The 17,158-nt window shown below is 40.5% G+C and overlaps 1 protein-coding gene across 3 annotated transcripts in view; it reads right to left on the bottom strand.

Moving 5' to 3' along the window:
* Positions 1-3,100: 3,100 nt before the first annotated feature.
* Positions 3,101-17,158, bottom strand: part of CENPF (centromere protein F) — a 62,896-nt gene continuing 48,838 nt past the window's right edge. For all 3 annotated transcript variants that reach the window (XM_060091124.1, XM_060091126.1, XM_060091125.1), the window contains 5 exons: positions 16,893-17,054; positions 14,436-14,598; positions 12,749-13,225; positions 11,137-11,315; positions 3,101-6,235 (listed from right to left, as the gene is read on the bottom strand). In XM_060091124.1, the coding sequence (XP_059947107.1) occupies positions 6,032-6,235; positions 11,137-11,315; positions 12,749-13,225; positions 14,436-14,598; positions 16,893-17,054 (1,185 nt within the window). In that variant the 3' untranslated portion in view covers positions 3,101-6,031. The remainder of the gene's footprint in view (positions 6,236-11,136; positions 11,316-12,748; positions 13,226-14,435; positions 14,599-16,892; positions 17,055-17,158) is intronic.

Genomic DNA, 17,158 nt, shown 5'->3' with positions numbered 1-17,158 from the left:
AGGTAGCAGGCCAGACTCAAAGAAAGGATAAAGAGCGTAGGAATGGACTAACAAAAAATCAGAAAACGGGCTTTGCAATTATATCAGGAAGCTTGTGGGTGAAGTAAAAGAATTTCCTACTGGAAGTTGCTTTAAAAAATAATAGCTTAGGGCTTCCCTGATGGCACAGTGGTTGAGTCCGCCTGCCAATGCAGGGGACACGGGTGCGTGCCCCAGTCCAGGAGGATCCCATATGCCGCGGAGTGGCTGGGCCCGTGAGCCATGGCCGCTGAGCCTGCGCGTCCGGAGCCTGTGCTCTGCAGCAGGAGAGGCCACAACAGTGAGAGGCCTGCGTACCACAAAAAAAAAAAAAAAAAGAATAATAATAGCTTATTTTTGACAAGAAACCCAAGGTTGGTTCAGAGGCTTAACGCAATTATCAGTGACCCACCTTTCTGACCTGGCATCTGTGTTTTGGAAATGTTTTATTTCTGGTCTCAGAATTGGTTACTGCAGGGTGGTCATCATAACCAATCACTGGCAAAAGAGAATGGAATGACCAAAACTGGCTTATCCTAATTTCATTCCTTCCTTGTGAGCGGGGCCACATTTCCTGAGCAAATGCTGCCCAGCATCTGAACAAAAGCGAGTTCTACTGGCAGGAAAGAAAGTGGCAGTGACAGTTGGGTAGGCATCTTTTCTGTCTGGGGATAATTTTATTTTTAACTGGCTGAATTTGGTTTAAAAAATAATTCTTCATTGACTACAACGCATGCCACATTTGGAAGATCAGTGTGAGACTCTTTGCAAACCAATATATTCTTTTCTTCAATGAGTTTATGACAACCTCATGGAGGAAAAAATTCTAAAAATTCTAATTTTGTTATACATGTTGGAATGAGATTTAGGATGCTAATTTGGGCTTCTGGTTTTTATAACAGCATATTGGTAAGTGGAATCTGCAGTAAATCTTCTCAGTGAGAACTTGTATTAACTTCTAGGAATGATGGGTATCTTCCATTCATTAGCTCTGCCATTAAAATCTGTTATATGCAAGTCCATGAACGTCTGGTATTTCAACTTGTCTCATAAGCTGAATACCCAAACCTCTGAAAGAACCTAACTGGGCAGAGCCAAGATGTAACTCACTTAACCTGCTCCAAGTCGTGGCTATTTTCAAAGGAAAATAGTCACCTGTTTACAAATCAGCAGTAGCACTTCTTTCCTTCCCCACATGGCTATGATTTGGAGGAAAATGACCAGCAGCCTGCTGTGAAGGCATAAGCTATGGGCTGACCATAAATAGCATAGGGGAGACAAAGCATTGTGGGCTGACACAGGGCGCCCTCATGACCCTCTGCTGGCCCACGTCCAAGAAGATAACCATTAAAACAACAGGCAGATGGCATCCAGGACAAGTTAAACCCTCATGTGGACTGCCCAAGGTCTAGCAGGAAGGAGTGTGCTCTCAGCCAGCACACGTTCTGTTAGATAACACAGCTGTGATTTCAACACCCAGAGGATCGGCTCACATTTAAAACTCAGAAATATCTCAATGTTTCCCTAAAAAGTCTGTAACTGTGGAAAGCTGCCATTTTCCTGCCTCCTTGAGGAAAGAAGCAGCATTGGGGAAAAATTCGAAGCGGGAAGAAGTGAAATTCCCTGATTACAACATGTAACTTTTGCTGGAAACCATCTCTAACTAAGGGTTAAATAAAGCACATTTTCCTTAGGTGCGGAGTTGTCCTAAGCCCTAAAAAAAGGAAACTCCCCCCACTGGGTTCAGAATAGGAACCTAAAAAGAACTTATCAGGCTGGTAGTTAGCTTCTTGGCCTCTTTCCTCTGTACTGGGGGGCATAAGGTAATATATGAGGAGCCTTGGACTGGAGATCAAGTCTAGAACCTCAGTTCTGTTTTGCCACAAAACTTATAATAACCTTTTTGGGTGTCTTCTTGAGTGGCAAAATAGGACCCACTTCACAAGATTATTAAATATCAAATAAAATAAAGCATTTGAAACTGCAAGGATTCGGCTTGACAAATCTGGTGTTTTTATGCACGTAAACATTACCCTGTGATCATCCTCAAGGCGTCCTAGAGGAGAGGAACAACAAAGAACTGTCATCTTATTCACCTCCCACATTCCTTACTTTGAGGGGATGAGGGCTGGTTGGGTTTTTGTGCTGGAACTCAATCTGCAAGTCAACAAAAATGTATGAACTTTGGGGATATGCGTGTTTCCTCGTGATTTTCTAAAACATCAATAGAACATACCACTTACATTTACACACATAAATACATCAGCATTACACAGGACAGACCTTACCTGCAGCATCAGAACCAACATAAAAGCCGTCCCTTTCCCTTTCATACCGGGACAGGCTGCTGCTAGAAATGTGGCAGACAGGAGTCTGCGCACCTATTACTCTCCAGAAACCACTAGAGAATTCCTGTCCAACACCACAGGATGGGAAGGGTGGAACACACTAGAAAAAATGGTTGAGGGGTAGAAAAATGAGTTTCTGGTAACTCAATGCTTAAAATATATTTTTCCAGTAAAACAATGCTATAAGTGGAGGTTCTGATAGTTGAAACAAAAGTAATTCCCATTTTTAATGTATTATGTGTGAACTCAGTTAACTTTCTAAGCTTGAATTAGGCACAATTTGCAATGTTGTTTCTATAAAGAAATGTATTTTGAGTTCCAAATGGTCAGTTTATATGAACTTCAGCAACACAACTCATTTGTAATTAAAATTGCAGAAATTGTTTTCCTTGGGTATTTTTAATGAGCCAACCAAAGAAGAACCAAAACCAGTGGACAGTACATTTGCAAGATCAGTAATTGAATGATATGAGCAAATCTACAGTGATTAAACTCATTTGCAAAATAAGCATTAGTGGTTTTGAGAATGGTGAGAATTTTGTAGGACAGAAGTTCATCTGAAATTAATGTGTAGTGTTGGATGAAGATTTATCTAACAATTGTAAAAAATTATTTACAATTTAAAACATATTACATGTTTTAAACATGTTACAATTTAAAAAATTATCTACTTATCTGTATACAGAATAACCAACATTTTGAGTGCAAAATCCTATGTATTGTTAAACAGTAACCGATTAATTTAATTATCATGACAATGTCAGGAGTATTATTATTATTCCCAATTCTACCAGAAGAAACTGGGGCATAGTGAAGGTCAAACTTGGCCCAAGGTCACTTGGGGAGCCCAGGCATTCTGACACCTGACTTTTAATGTCTACATTATACTAAACTTGCATATTCAAAGCCTTACAAATTTTTAGATTTTTCAAGTTTTCCAAAACAGACTCTTTAAAAAGATTTGCTTTTATTTAAATAAATAGTGCTTATGCACTGAGTTAGTAGTTACAATTTTTAGAAGTTGAAATTTATAGCCTGTCTCATTTTATGGTTTTGAAAATTCAATAGAAGGTAACACAAGTCAGATGCCATCATCCTAGACTGAAGGACATCTCCATTGCACAGAAAAGCTACTTCTATCACAGGAATATTTGTGCTATCAGAATTATTCTGGAACAGACTGCTCCTAGAGAGGAACAACATAAACAAGAAATAGAGTGGGCTCTATGTTCACGAACACCATGGTTGAAATACTTGAACTCTCTGAGCCTACATCATCTTTTATCCAATAAGGATAATCCCCGTTTTGCAAGCTTGTTGTGAGACACATTGTTATTATTAACAAGCTCTCTCCAGACATGAGTCAGAAGCTCCGTGTCTCTTACTTAATCTTAGCCTATGAAACGGAGATCCTAATGTCTACCTCACAAAGGTGTAAGGTTTGAGCAAACATGTGAAATGACTATAATTTTCCACTGTGTTTTAAGTAGCTGAGCCATAGCTCAAGTGAATAGTGCCATTAGATACATAGCTCTACCTGGAGGTAGGATGCTAGTTTCAGGTCCTCAGTCTTTTCTAATTAGAACGAACGGCCTGGTTCTTCTGAAGCTACCCAAGTTCTATTCCCTCAGTGTTCTCTCTAGTCAGTGAACTTCGCGTAAAGCCCCTTCCTCTAAAGGGAAGGCAGCTTATGTGAGCAGAAGTGGGAGGGAGAGCATAGTCCCTTTGGACTCCTGATAACCCCCAGTAACACAAAGGGCCATCTCAGTTCCTACAGAGTATTCAAGAGGGAAAAATCATCTCAACCAAGCCCCTCTTTGAACAGATGAGAATCAAATCCCTAGATCTCTGGACTTGGTTATTTCCCCATATGATTTGTCAGCGGGATCTTATTTGTGACTCACCTAGCTTACTAGGTACTTCAGAGTTGGGACTGTAGTGTATTTAGTTTTCATCCTATATGCAGCTCAGCTCCTAGTGTAACAAGTATTATTAGCTCAAGGAAAAGAATATTTAATGTCCTTGCTGTCCATTTATAAGACTGTGAACAATTCTCTACAATTATGAAAATGGAAGGCATGCTGAGTACTTCCTATAACAAGGAACAGCAACTACAGTCCACCTAGGAAAAGATGAAGATGCTTTCAAGGACCCACCCAGCCAGACCTATTGAGTGGAATCTTCCAAAAACTGGAGACAGCCAATAAAGCTGATGGCCTGATCCCAGCAATGTCTACTCTGGGCCATGCCCTTGAGCACATGGCAGCCTTGGGATGATTTATGATAAGGATATTGCACCAGACCACAACCTCGAGCAACAGAAAAAACAGGAGGAAAGTCAGGATACCACTTTCAGTGGATGAATACTAAGTAGCTTAATACTATTGAAGCATTATCCAACAATAGAGGCCATCTGGCAAAGGACAATTTTAAAATATAAATGATAGTATTTGTCAAGGTTTACACATCAATCTGAACTGAAAGTCAAGAGCAAATTATCTTTTACTAGCTCATGTCCTGGAAAACATCTTTACCCTGATTCAAGGACACAAGGACTTGTTCCAAAGTTTTTAGAATTGATATGGCTCCTAATGCCTGCATATTTTCAAAACCCTGTCATCCGTAAATGAGCTGGAAAATACCACATACTTGTATCCTTGCTGATGGGATTTAATGGGTACACACAATGTGCTAAGCGCTGGCTGGACATATTATATGCCTACATAATCTTCATGACCCATATTCCAAATCACGTCTTTTAATATAACTGAATACGTTCACTAAATATAGTAGTATCGTTTGTTAAAACATTTTTACTTTTATAAGAGGCTGGCGAAGTTAGCAAGAAATGGTACCAATGTTCATAGTACATTTATATTTAGGAATCATTTTTACAGAAAACAAAGGTGAATTTTTTAATAGAAAAAATGCCATATTTTAATAGAAGATCACCATTTATCAGAATGCATACCAAAATACTGCAACAAATTGGTCTTCAACAGAAACAGCACAATGACAGAAAACTCAATATGCTACACCTCTGAGGAGTCTGCAACCAGGCTAATTAGAAATCAACACACAACTCCCACTACCCCACACACAGATATGTGCAGGTTATATAAGCCAAGATTTAGAAAACACATTGGAAGAGGAGGGACACACCCACATGTGTATTTGTGTGCATGTTTTCCTTGAACACATATAACATTGTTTTCTTTTGTTTTACTCACCTCAAAGAAAGTCTTGATCTCAAATTATTTCACGCTTAACACTATACAAAGGAAATACCATAAAGCAAGTTTACATTTTCCTGGGAGCTGTTTGTTGCAAGTAAAAAATGTTTTGCCTTTTTTAGTGTAAAAATCCGCATAAAAACAGGAGTTGTTATATGGTGCTTGCCATTTGTGTTAACATTACCAAAAAGCTTTATACAGGACTATTATACATTACAGAAGAGGAATATCAATGAAGAGGTAATCAGTGCTTCCAAACTTTTCTAACTGTTATACAGGGGAGATCTAAAGGGTCCAACATATTTAGATTTATAAGGAATTGTTTTCTTCCCTCTGATAATGTGCTCCCTGAATAAAGAAAAACCCCACAGACACACTGCCTTCTATTCAACTACAGCCACCTTCCAGGGGTGCTGACACACAAGGGCTCTTCTACTGGACCCTACAGTTCTCACTGCCCTTGGACTCGGGGCCAGCTTCTGGGCTGGGAGCCAGCCGGCCTTTCTTGGCCCTCAGGCCCTCCCTGGGGCTGTCAGCCGAACTTCTCTCAGGAAGGTTACTGATGGAGAGAGATCTGGTGGTGGGTTCTCGGAGGGCAGTGCCTGAATCCACTGGGCTCTGATGAGTAACCTTGACCTGCAACACAAGCGTCATTGTTAGAGGTTTAAATCACATTCACATTTCTACAACATGAAAAATCAAGCACTTAGATCACCAAAAATGAAGTTAAATTCTTCTTCTAGGAGTTGTACAGTTTTACCATTTCTTCTTCCCTGAAAACAGGCCCCCATCTAACAGAGAAGCTAGTGAAAAGAGTCGGACACAACCTCTGACCAGCCAGCCGCCTTGCAAGCTTCCCTTGACACCTCTGACGGCTGCAAACTCACTCCCGAGGCCAGTGTGACACTCTCAGGTCAGAAGGTACGCTCTTTGAGGGCAAAGACTATGTCCTCTTTACCTTTGCATGCATAGTGCCCAGAATATGCCTACCTGGCAAAAATTCAATATTTGCCTAAATAAGAACCCAAAGCAGCTTCCGTTTATCTTAACTGAGCCCCTGCTGTCATTCAAATGAACGTATTCCAAATGAGTAATACCACCTTCATAGAGTGGAAGCTTTACTTACAACATTTAAAAGACCTAGAACCTCCTCCTCACATACCAGCATTTTAATCATTCCCCTTACATTGTTGTTTTATTCCCATATCTGGTTTATGGCAGAAGGGCAGCTATTTACTAATAAAGTCCAGAAAAAAGTAGATTCCCTTTCTGACGTCCTGCCTTTTAAGAGAAAGAGGGAATCTCAAAAATGCGAGACTTTAAGAAGTAGATGAAAGGGCAGGGTAGCTGGTAAAGTCGAGATTTTTTTGAGGTTTCCATGGTAGCGAAAAATGATATGGGGTCGGGAAAGAGAAAGAAGAGCAAGACAGAGGAAGCACAGAAACACGTCACTTAACCAAAGTGAAAGGCAAGAGCAGACAATTCAGGTAGGAAGGTTTGTAAAAGAGAAAGAGGAAGGACTCTTAACAAGGGTGCTCAGTACCAAGCCTGAGAAGCAGCTATGGGACACATCACTCCCTGCCGGTGGACTGCCGGTGACCTCCTTCTGAAGCAGTAAGAAGAAAGAATGGAAATTATTTCCCCGTTTATATTCTTTCCATAGGAAGTACGTGGTCTTAAAAGGCAGCTAAATACTCTTCATTACAGAAAACATAGTAAATCTGGCCGACAGATCAGATCCCTGGAAAGCTTGCCTCTACCTCAGAGGATGTGCAGGACGTTTAAAAAGAGCAGCCTTGAAGGATCAGGACTTAATGGAAAATTACTGTCCATGGAAAGTTGAAGGAAAAAAAAAACAGAGTTTTACTGGCATTCCTTTTTCTTTTCTTTCCTCTCTTTTTTTTTAAAGTAGAAAGTGATACAAAAACAGACTTCCCTTGAACCCAACAGATGCAGGAGAATCAAACCTTTAGATTCACCATTAAAAGCGGGGGGAAGAGGGAGTGGGGGATGGAGAGATCACGCTGGGGAAAGAGAATTTAAGCTACTCAATTCCTGAAACCCAATTAAATAGCCAAAGCCCACCCTTTGGCCTCCCCCTTTAGACTCAATTTCTTTGATTCTGAATTGAGGAGAAACTATAGCCGGTGATCAGAGTTTACACTCTGGATTTGATCCTCATGTTGGTTAGTTAGCCTCAGACTTACCCATAACTAGGTGAGGTCGGACTTACCAGGTACTTATGCTATTAAGTGCACCCATACCCTGACTGTCTTACAAACTGTGTCTGCAGCCACAGTGGGGAGAGGGCAGGTATGCAAATGGCTCATTGGAAATGAACCTCATTAGTAGGAAAAATGGCTAAGACCCCACGAAACTGCTGACTGACTCTGTGGTGACGGCCTCACCATCATCTTCTATAATTAGTGGACGGTCCTCTGGAGCTGACTACCAACCCCAGATTCAGATCAAGTCTACACACAATCACGACTCCCTTGTTTCCAGCAAACTGGGAGCTCTGGGCTTATTCATCCCAGAGACATAACAGAGAATGGTCCTCACCTAATCCGTATTTTACCCATGTTCCCCTTTGAACCTGTCAGATGTCACTAAAGGTTCCGTTAAACCATCTAGGAAATCTCTCAACACTCAGCCAGTGACTTCAGGCGAAGGCTCATAATCCCAAGTTTCTAAGCAACTGCTTTAGGAAACGACACCTTGCTCTCTCTTTTTTCAAACTGAATGATGAAATATGCTCAACAGATGAGGCAAGCATTTTATAAGGTGATTCAGAAAATGCTGAATTAAATTAAAAATCAATAGGCTGGGGCTTCTCTGGTGGCGCAGTGGTTGAGAATCCGCCTGCCAATGCCGGGGGCACGGGTTCAATCCCTGGTCCAGGAAGATCCCACACGCTGCAGAGCAACGAAGCCTGTGCTCTAGAGCCCGAGAGCCACAACTACTGAGCCCGCGTGCCACAGCTACTGAAGCCCATGCGCCTAGCTCCCGTGCTCCACAGCAAGAGAAGCCACCGCAATGAGAAGTCTGCGCACCGCAACGAAGAGTAGCCCCCACTTGCCGCAACTAGAGAAAGCCCGCGCGCAGCAACGAAGACCCAACACAGCCAAAAATAAATAAATAAAATAAATAAATTTATATATATATAAAAAAATCAATAGGCCGGGTTTCAAAGGCTTGCATCTAATCATGAAGTCCCCTATAACCTTCTTTCAAGAGGAACCACCCTCCATTCATGTGCACAAGTGCACAAAATTGCTTAGCAATTCATAACCACTGTTGCCTACTGCAGCCTGTAGCTAAGGCAAGCACACAAGTCTGCAGGCAACCAGGTTATTGCTCTGTCCTCAGCAGATGCGACAGCAGCGTGGAGAGCAGGCCCCCTAGCGTGCAAAGCTCTCTTTCTTAGTAAGTCTAAACTCCACATGGAAACTGCTTTAACATCAATTCCTCATAAAAGAAGGGAAAAATGACCCATGATGATTTCATGAGGTGATTTCCTAACACACCTTTAAACATCTATTATTGCAATCACTTCAGGACATTCACAGCTGCATTCATTCAACAAATATCTGTATTAGACATGAGGACACAGGTAAACTGTAAACATAACCAGGAACACCACAGAAGTCATACTGGAACTCAGAAGGCAGATATTTAGGTGAGTAATTATAGTAAAGTGAGCTGCCGTGAAATAGCAGGAGGTACAGGGTACTACCTATGTCATGATTTCCTGTTTTAAAAGAGCCAAATACTTCATTTCAGGAATTAGCTTGTGGTTAATAGCTTTAGTCAAACCTGGAAGCTTCACTCTTTAAAGGTGCTAGTTGCTTTATGGAAAAGAAGCTGTTCTTATGGTCCCTTGGAAAGTCAGGACGTACTCAGTGTACTCTTCAGTGTTCTATTGCTACCAGCATCCAAGAAGAGTTAAATCCAAATGTGAGTGAGTGAGTGAGGAAAAAAAAAAAAAGAGAGAGAAAGGTAGGTGGAGGGGTGGGGATGGGGAAGAAATTTGCACAAAATAGTAGAATATTTCTAATACAAGTCATGAATGGGCCCATTTTAATAAGTGAAAGAAAACCTCAGACCCTTCTTCCTCACTCCTGAGTTAATCAAATTTTTATTATAATGTAAGTTATGAGCAAACTTAATAGTAGGCATAAATTCCTTAATCCTTAAAGCCCTTATACATCCACATAGCAAACATGTGCATATATGTTCTTGCTTTGATGCAACTAGTCACCAGTGTCTTTGGTATCTAAAATCCTACTGAGGAGCATGCCTGCCCACTTAAGAATTACTACATTGGGGCCTCCCTGGTGGCGCAGTGGTTAAGAGTCCGCCTGCCGATGCAGGGGATACGGGTTCGTGCCCCGGTCTGGGAGGATCCCATATGCCGCAGAGCGGCTGGGCCCGTGAGCCATGGCCGCTGGGCCTGCGCATCCGGAGCCTGTGCTCCGCAACGGGAGAGGCCACAACAGTGAGAGGCCCACATACCGCAAAAAAAAAAAAAAAAAAAAAAAAGAAAAAAAAAAAAGAATTACTACATTACACAAATAGGGTTACTACACTTTCAAAGCTTTGTTGGCTGGTTCAAGGTAATCATATTGAATACTTAAACTCTGACAAGTAAGCAATCAAAGTAAAATCACGACATTAAAAAAAAAAAAAAATCTGTGAGCCATTCTAGAAACTTCCAACAAGATTCCTGCAATCCCTAGTTTGAGAAACAATGGGAAAAGAGCAAGACTGGAGCTGAGAGAGAGTAGGTGTTAAGTCTGGGCAGGTTCAATCTTTGTAAGTCTTACTTTCTTCCTCCTTTTATAATACTACTTACTAGGAGAGTACAATAAAATAAGAAAATAAAACTTGAGTTCCATAAAATACATATACTTTGCATACATAATTGGTAGATGCTGGTATGGATTATTGTAATGGGACAAAGATCTGTGAAGCAAATATCCTCTATGCTTTAAATAACGTGACTGGGCTGTCTGCAAGGTGCAGAGAGGTCCCTAAGATCCCAGCCCTCCCTACCCTCAACAATCAAAATAGAGACATCCATAAACAGAGCTACTTTCTCCAGACATCTACTGAAATATGTGCTTTTTGTAGAAAGTAAAGGAATAATAAAACACAAAGAGTCAGCAGCTGGGGGGCAGACAGGTGAGAGGGAAAACTGTGAAGCAAGCAATGACCAGTACCCGTGCCAAATCTTGCGATGGTACTGCCCGAAACTTTCTTACAGACCCTTTGAGTTCTAATCTAACAACGCCAATTCCGTCAAACGATTTATAAGTGGCCTGCTGGGTCAAGGACAGGATTGTGCGGCAGGGTAATGGGATGTTTATCCTCGCATCTGCTCGTTACTTTCCTCACTACTGACTTCTTTATACCCCAGGGAGAAGGTCAGACTTTGAAGAGTTCCTGAGTCAGACAGCGCAGTGTCAAACCCTCGCCCAGATAATGCTGTCATTTCCTGGATTTCAAACGGTAGATACATGTTCACAGTAGTTTACCTTTTGTGATCTGCTGCCACCAGCTGTTGGTTTGGAGGTCTCAGCGAGATTTTCTTTGTTGAGACTTAGGGGGGATGGTGCTAACTTCTGCGCAGCAAGGCGGGGGCTGGTCCTTGTCAACATGGTTGTTCTCCGCAGGATGTATGGGCTAGTCTTTCCTGTTGGGATGTCGGCAAACCCTACAGGCAAAAAGCTGACTGTCAACACTGCTGGCTCCAATTCTATCTACGGTGGGAGCACTGTTCACTAGGTGAAGTTTGAACAAGGATAAGGGTGACTCCGAAAACACTTTCTCCTAGCCACAGTGGACAATGGACACACTTTATTCATAGTTACCCTGGAGTCATCAAATTGAATACATCACTAACAGGTTTTTTTCTTATTAGAAACATAAGAAACCACATGGGGAAAATAACATTAAACAGAAAAAATTTTTCCTGCTTCTTTTATGTGGATGTCTTAACTCGCACTTCTCTAAGAAGAACACACCAGCAGGCCTTCCTGTAAGATCTGGATCAGAGGAGGAAAACATGGGTGAAATGGAAAGGAAAGAGATAAAAGAAAAGGTCTGCTCTTGTTGAAAGGGGGAAAATGTGAAATGGTAGCAGCTACTTGAGGTAACTACTCTCAGGTAGAAAAACTAGGTGGGAGGAGAGATTTGACCTTGCCCTACACTCATCATCTCCTTCCACAGAGAGAACTGACAGGACCTGTGATGACCGAGAGGAGAAGGGCAATGCCAAGGATACTTAAAAAAAGCATGTTACACACAGCATTAAAGTAACTACAGTAACTACAGCAGCATGTGGTTTTGCTTTGTTTTTAACCCTTTAACTACAAATAAGAAACAGAAACGAGAGATAGCTAACTATTTAGGGGTTAGATTTCCTAAGGGCTAGAGTTACTCAGAGCAGTGCTTCTCAAACTATCTATGGCAAAAAATCGGTTTTGATATTTTGCAGGGGAGGGGTGGGAAGTAATTTCCCATCTGCTGTGGCATGATACTTTAGTATAGTACAATAAGAATGAATCTAATAGAGAACTGATTATGTGCTTGAATGTTGCAACAATAGCAAAGGGCTATGAAAATTTCAAACTCTTACTCTTGATTTCTATACATTGTTTTGATCATGGAGCAGTAACAAACATTCCTAGACTGGCCCCAATCTCTGGGCCGCACTTGGAGTACCAGTGGGTTTCAAAGAAAAAAATTGGTAAGTGGCTTCAGCCAGGGGTCCAGCCTCATCAAGCCCATCCTCTAGCTCACCCACTACCTGGGTCACACATGACTAAAGGTGGGAAAGCTTGAAGGGTGTCTTTGATTTGGGGATTTTTCAACACAGAAATACCAATTTCTAAACAGGTTTTTGACAGCCATTTTTCAAATCTCCTAGTACTTTTGGTACTGTGACATGAGTAACTAGATCTTAGCCATTCTCTCATGACAGAAAAGAAAGTATATATCTTACCAATTTAACAGTGGACTATTGCTTCTGAAGGTCAATGAGCACTGTTACACAATAACCTAAAAAATAAATGCTTCTGTCTTTTCGTATGTGAATTTTTATGAGCACTTTCAAAAGAACACAAATACTTTTTGAATTATGAGTACCTTTCTTTACAACTTCTGGAAGTCCCTCTGGCTCAGGCTCAGCGTCTTCTGCATCCTCTGCAGGGTGAATACCACTTTTGACTGCTTTCCTGCTTTTTTTAGAAAATTTCTCTGGTGTAGAAGATGTGGTTTCTCCCCCATCCTCCCGAATCCCACCAGACCTTTGCCTCTTGCCTGAAGCTTTATTTTGGCCAGATGATAACTTCTTTTCAGTAGCAGAAGGGACTGGGGATGGTCCTGGAACAACTGAATTCAGCGAAGGAGAACTTCGAAGATTAAGTTTAGATTGTTGTGAACTCAGACGGGCAACCTGTGTTTCTAACATCTCTTTGGCTTTCTCTAATTTCTCATGGCTTATAAGCAGGGAACAGTATTTATCCAGGTATTCGTCTGCCTCCTTGGTTTTTTCTTCAAGGGTTTCTTTCAGTTCTTTCATCTCGGTCATTAATTCATCAACATTAGCATCCACAACAGTACCTGTCAAAAATAAAGCGACACATCATTTGTAACTTGACGCTTCTCTGATTAACACTGGGCATCAGCAAGCAGATAACCTTAGACTTGCTTCTTGATTTTTATTTTTGGGAAGAGTGGCGGAAGGTCTATCTATATATGTTCTTATAGTTCCTGTTTGGGAGGGATGATATCAACATACATATTCTAGTGAGTTACATACTTATTGGGATAGCTTAAACATAACCCACCAAAATCTCAAACTCGTATTTCAGCCAATCCATCAAACCTTCTTGTAGTTATCATATGACATCAAATGAATTAATTTATTACATCCCCGATTTCCCCCTGTCCATCCTTTCTATTGTAAGGGAATGAACAGTAAAAGTCGACAGAGAATATAAAGTCACTGCTGTAATGGCTTTGGGAGATAGGAAGGGGCCAGTGATAAGACAAGGCCAAAGTTCTGAAAACCATTTGGAGGCAATGGAGGATCTGATGGACAAGGGCTTGAGAGATACTATAAGGGAAGAGGTCTCAGTAACTTATAGCTGCCTGGTTGGCACTGATTCCATTAGAGACACTCCCTGGAGCCCCAATCCATTCTGAGTACTCTCCTCAGCAGGCAAGACTGTTGACCTCCCACCCATGCCAATTTATGTATGGTCCAGAGAGCCACTTATACTATGCTTGCCATCATCTATCCACACAGAAAAAGCATTCCACTCTGCGGGCATACGTGGAGAAAAGTGACAGGAAGAGTTGTCCTTTCTTTTTTATTTCACCTCCACACCCAAAAATATAGCCCCCAACCCTTCCATTTAGTTGACCCACCAGGATGGGCCAAGGACAAGCAGAATCAGCTGTTTATAAATTACCAATGCCAGCTCAGATGCTGGTCTTCCTTTACATTAGAACTACATCATGGACATCCACATGAAAAACTCTTCTTGGAAAGGCTCATTAGCAGAAAGGGCTACCAGGTTTTTTGTATGTTTTATAGAACAGAAGATGCAATAATTCTATTTTTTAAATGCAGGCTTCATTCTGAATCCTATTAATGACCCCAAGCTAAGCACAAAATTCTGAAATTGGAAAACGGCTAACGGCTGACAATCAGCATGCAGTCACAGAACAGAGCGCTAATGACACTTCCCACGCAGGCACACCGTAAGTGTGTGATTCACTGGTGGAAAACAGTTTGGGTTCACTGACGGACCCAGTAAACACTGACCTGCTTTCTGTTTCTCTTGTGCAGCTTCAAGATGAGATACCTCTTTCTGCAACATCTCCTTTTCTTCTTCCAGCTGTTTACAGGATTTGATCAACAACTTTATTTTCCCCCGGGCACGATCGTTTTCCTTCTTCAACTTATCTGCATATTTTAGATTTTCCATCTACAAAACAGAAGTAATTCCACTTAAAACCTTGAATTGCTTTTCATAAGCATATGGAAAAATAATACGATATAATTAAGAATCATATGCTGTAAATTTAAGAACTATTATCTTCAAAACAATTCATCTTCTCTGCTCAGTGTCCTAAGTCCCCCCAGTAGACACTGTGGTTTTGTCACTCCCTTTCTTAGGATCAGCAAGCATCAGTCACAGTTCTTAATATAATGTCCTATTAAGTAGCCCACTATGTCTGTGTTTATTCAGTAGGAATCACACCGGGAGGTAGGGGCCAAGGGTCCATGCACATACTCTTGGTAGGCCAAACACTCTAGATGACAGAATTGTTCCCTTTTGAGACCTGTACTGTTGCACAATTTCAATACCTAAGATGGCATTTGTTTAGTCACACCAAGTGATACTATGGTTCACAACACAAATTTAAGACCAAATGATATTATGGTTTACAATACAGATTTAAATTTTATAGCAGCTCAAACAAAAAGTGAATAGAATGGTGGCAGAATTATGTCATCAAGCACTTCTCAGTAGCACATGTTCACAGTTCCTTAAGCACAATTGCAAAATCAAAAAAAAAGCTCTGAAAATGATTTCTAGGCAAAACTTGACTTGAACAGATATGAAGGAATTTATTCCTTTATCCCACCTTGTAAAAATATTCATACATTTTGCTGTAGAAATATGAATTTGATTATGAAGTATTACCCCAAGATTCTGATGGGACATTATGTAATATGTGGCATATGCATTGCATTATGCAATATCTAAGAAATGCAGAATTGTAAAACAATCTAGCTCTAAGAGTTTTTGATAAGAGACCATGAACATATAAAGGCAGACCAAACTATTTAAAAAAAAAAAAAAGAAGAACCTGAGCATCGCATTCATGTTACAAGTAGGTTTCATTCTTCGCACATTTCACCTTGAAATAATTTATTAGCAATGTTGCAGTAAATCTGCACTTTCAGAACTTTCTATTTCTGATTCCAACAGTAATTGGATTAGAGATAGATTTAATTCAATTTCAACAATGCTGGGACTTCCCTGTGGTCCAGTGGGTAGCCCTCCACACTCCCAATGCAGGGGGCCTGGGTTCGATCCCTGGTCAGGGAACTAGATTCCACATGCATGCCTCAACTAAGAAGCCCACATACCGCAACTAAGAAGTCCACATGCCGCAACTAAAGATCTTGCATGCTGCCACAAAGATCCCACATGCCATAACTAAGACCCAGTGCAGCCAAAATAAATAAATAAATAAATAAATAAATAAAACCATGCTTATCAACTTCTACTTCATTAAAATTATATAAGATTTGTATAGACTCAACTAACAATGTACCATTTTGTACACGGCATATATATAAATAGACATTCCCCACAGTACAACTGTCGAAGATTAAAAAAAACGAGAAAGTGAGTAAATTAAAACTTAGACCTGAAGCTACTTCTGTCTTGTTATTAAACCTAACATCTCTCATTTTGTAGCAACAGAACATTATTGATCATTAATGTTATTTTGCACTTAGTTTGTATTTTACTGGTATATTTCCTTCACCTTGATAATTGTATAAGAGCCGTAAACATAAGAAATCTATACCTAGTTTTCTGACCTTTACTGAAAAATATTTATTCTCCACGTTCATATTTTACATTCTGGATGGTATTCGTTTCATGAAAAGAATTTTGTGGGTATCAAAACAGCCTCCCTTTCCAGGTAGAATTGCTGTAGCACCTTCTACAGTCTAACAATCCTGAGATTAGGGCTTACCTCCTTTTCTTTATAAAGAAAAAAGTTTTATGGTCCTTGCATGGAAAAGAAAAGGAGAACATACACATACGTGTACCTGACCAAGTGCTTGGCTCACCCTGATCTCCCCATAAGCCATGGTAAAGTGGGCTTGGTGACAGCAGTGAACCTGAAGACCAGTCATGCAAGACTTTCACCACCAAATTATTATTATCCACACCTGGAGGGGCCTGCCCTGATCTGTTATTGGCTTGATCTTCATATCCATCGCAAGAAGTCTCTGACATCCTCTACTTTGAGAGGATTCACTGAGCAATGAATGAAGTTTATTCAAGCTATGGAACTGCAGGCTATCCTCTAATTTTTAAAAACAACTCAGCAGACAACTGATGAATGATATTATTTATGATTACAAAAAAACTTTTTTCATGAAAATTAAAATGAAAGCACTTAATTTCATACTGTTAAAACCACTGTTAGATGTATGAACCATTCTAAGTCATGAAGTAATGATAAGTGGACATACCTTGGTTTTCTTCAATTCTTCTAAAATCTCAGTGGTCATGTTCAAAGAATTATTGAGTTCTTCTTTACTGGACTTTAAGAGGTCTATCTCCACCTTCTGGGAGCTGAGACATTCTTCCATAGAAGTCAATTTCTCTCGATATGTCTGGATTTCCATTTCATACTAGGGCAGAAAAATGTTACTTAACCAGGAGGCTCAGGTGAAAATATTGTAAAGAAAACAAACAAAAAAAGGAAACTGCTGTTCCGGGGACCATTACAAATGGT

The sequence above is a fragment of the Mesoplodon densirostris genome, chromosome 2, assembly GCF_025265405.1.
Source record: "Mesoplodon densirostris isolate mMesDen1 chromosome 2, mMesDen1 primary haplotype, whole genome shotgun sequence".
Lineage (NCBI taxonomy): Eukaryota > Metazoa > Chordata > Mammalia > Artiodactyla > Ziphiidae > Mesoplodon > Mesoplodon densirostris.
This window is presented reverse-complemented; position numbering and strand designations above follow the sequence as displayed.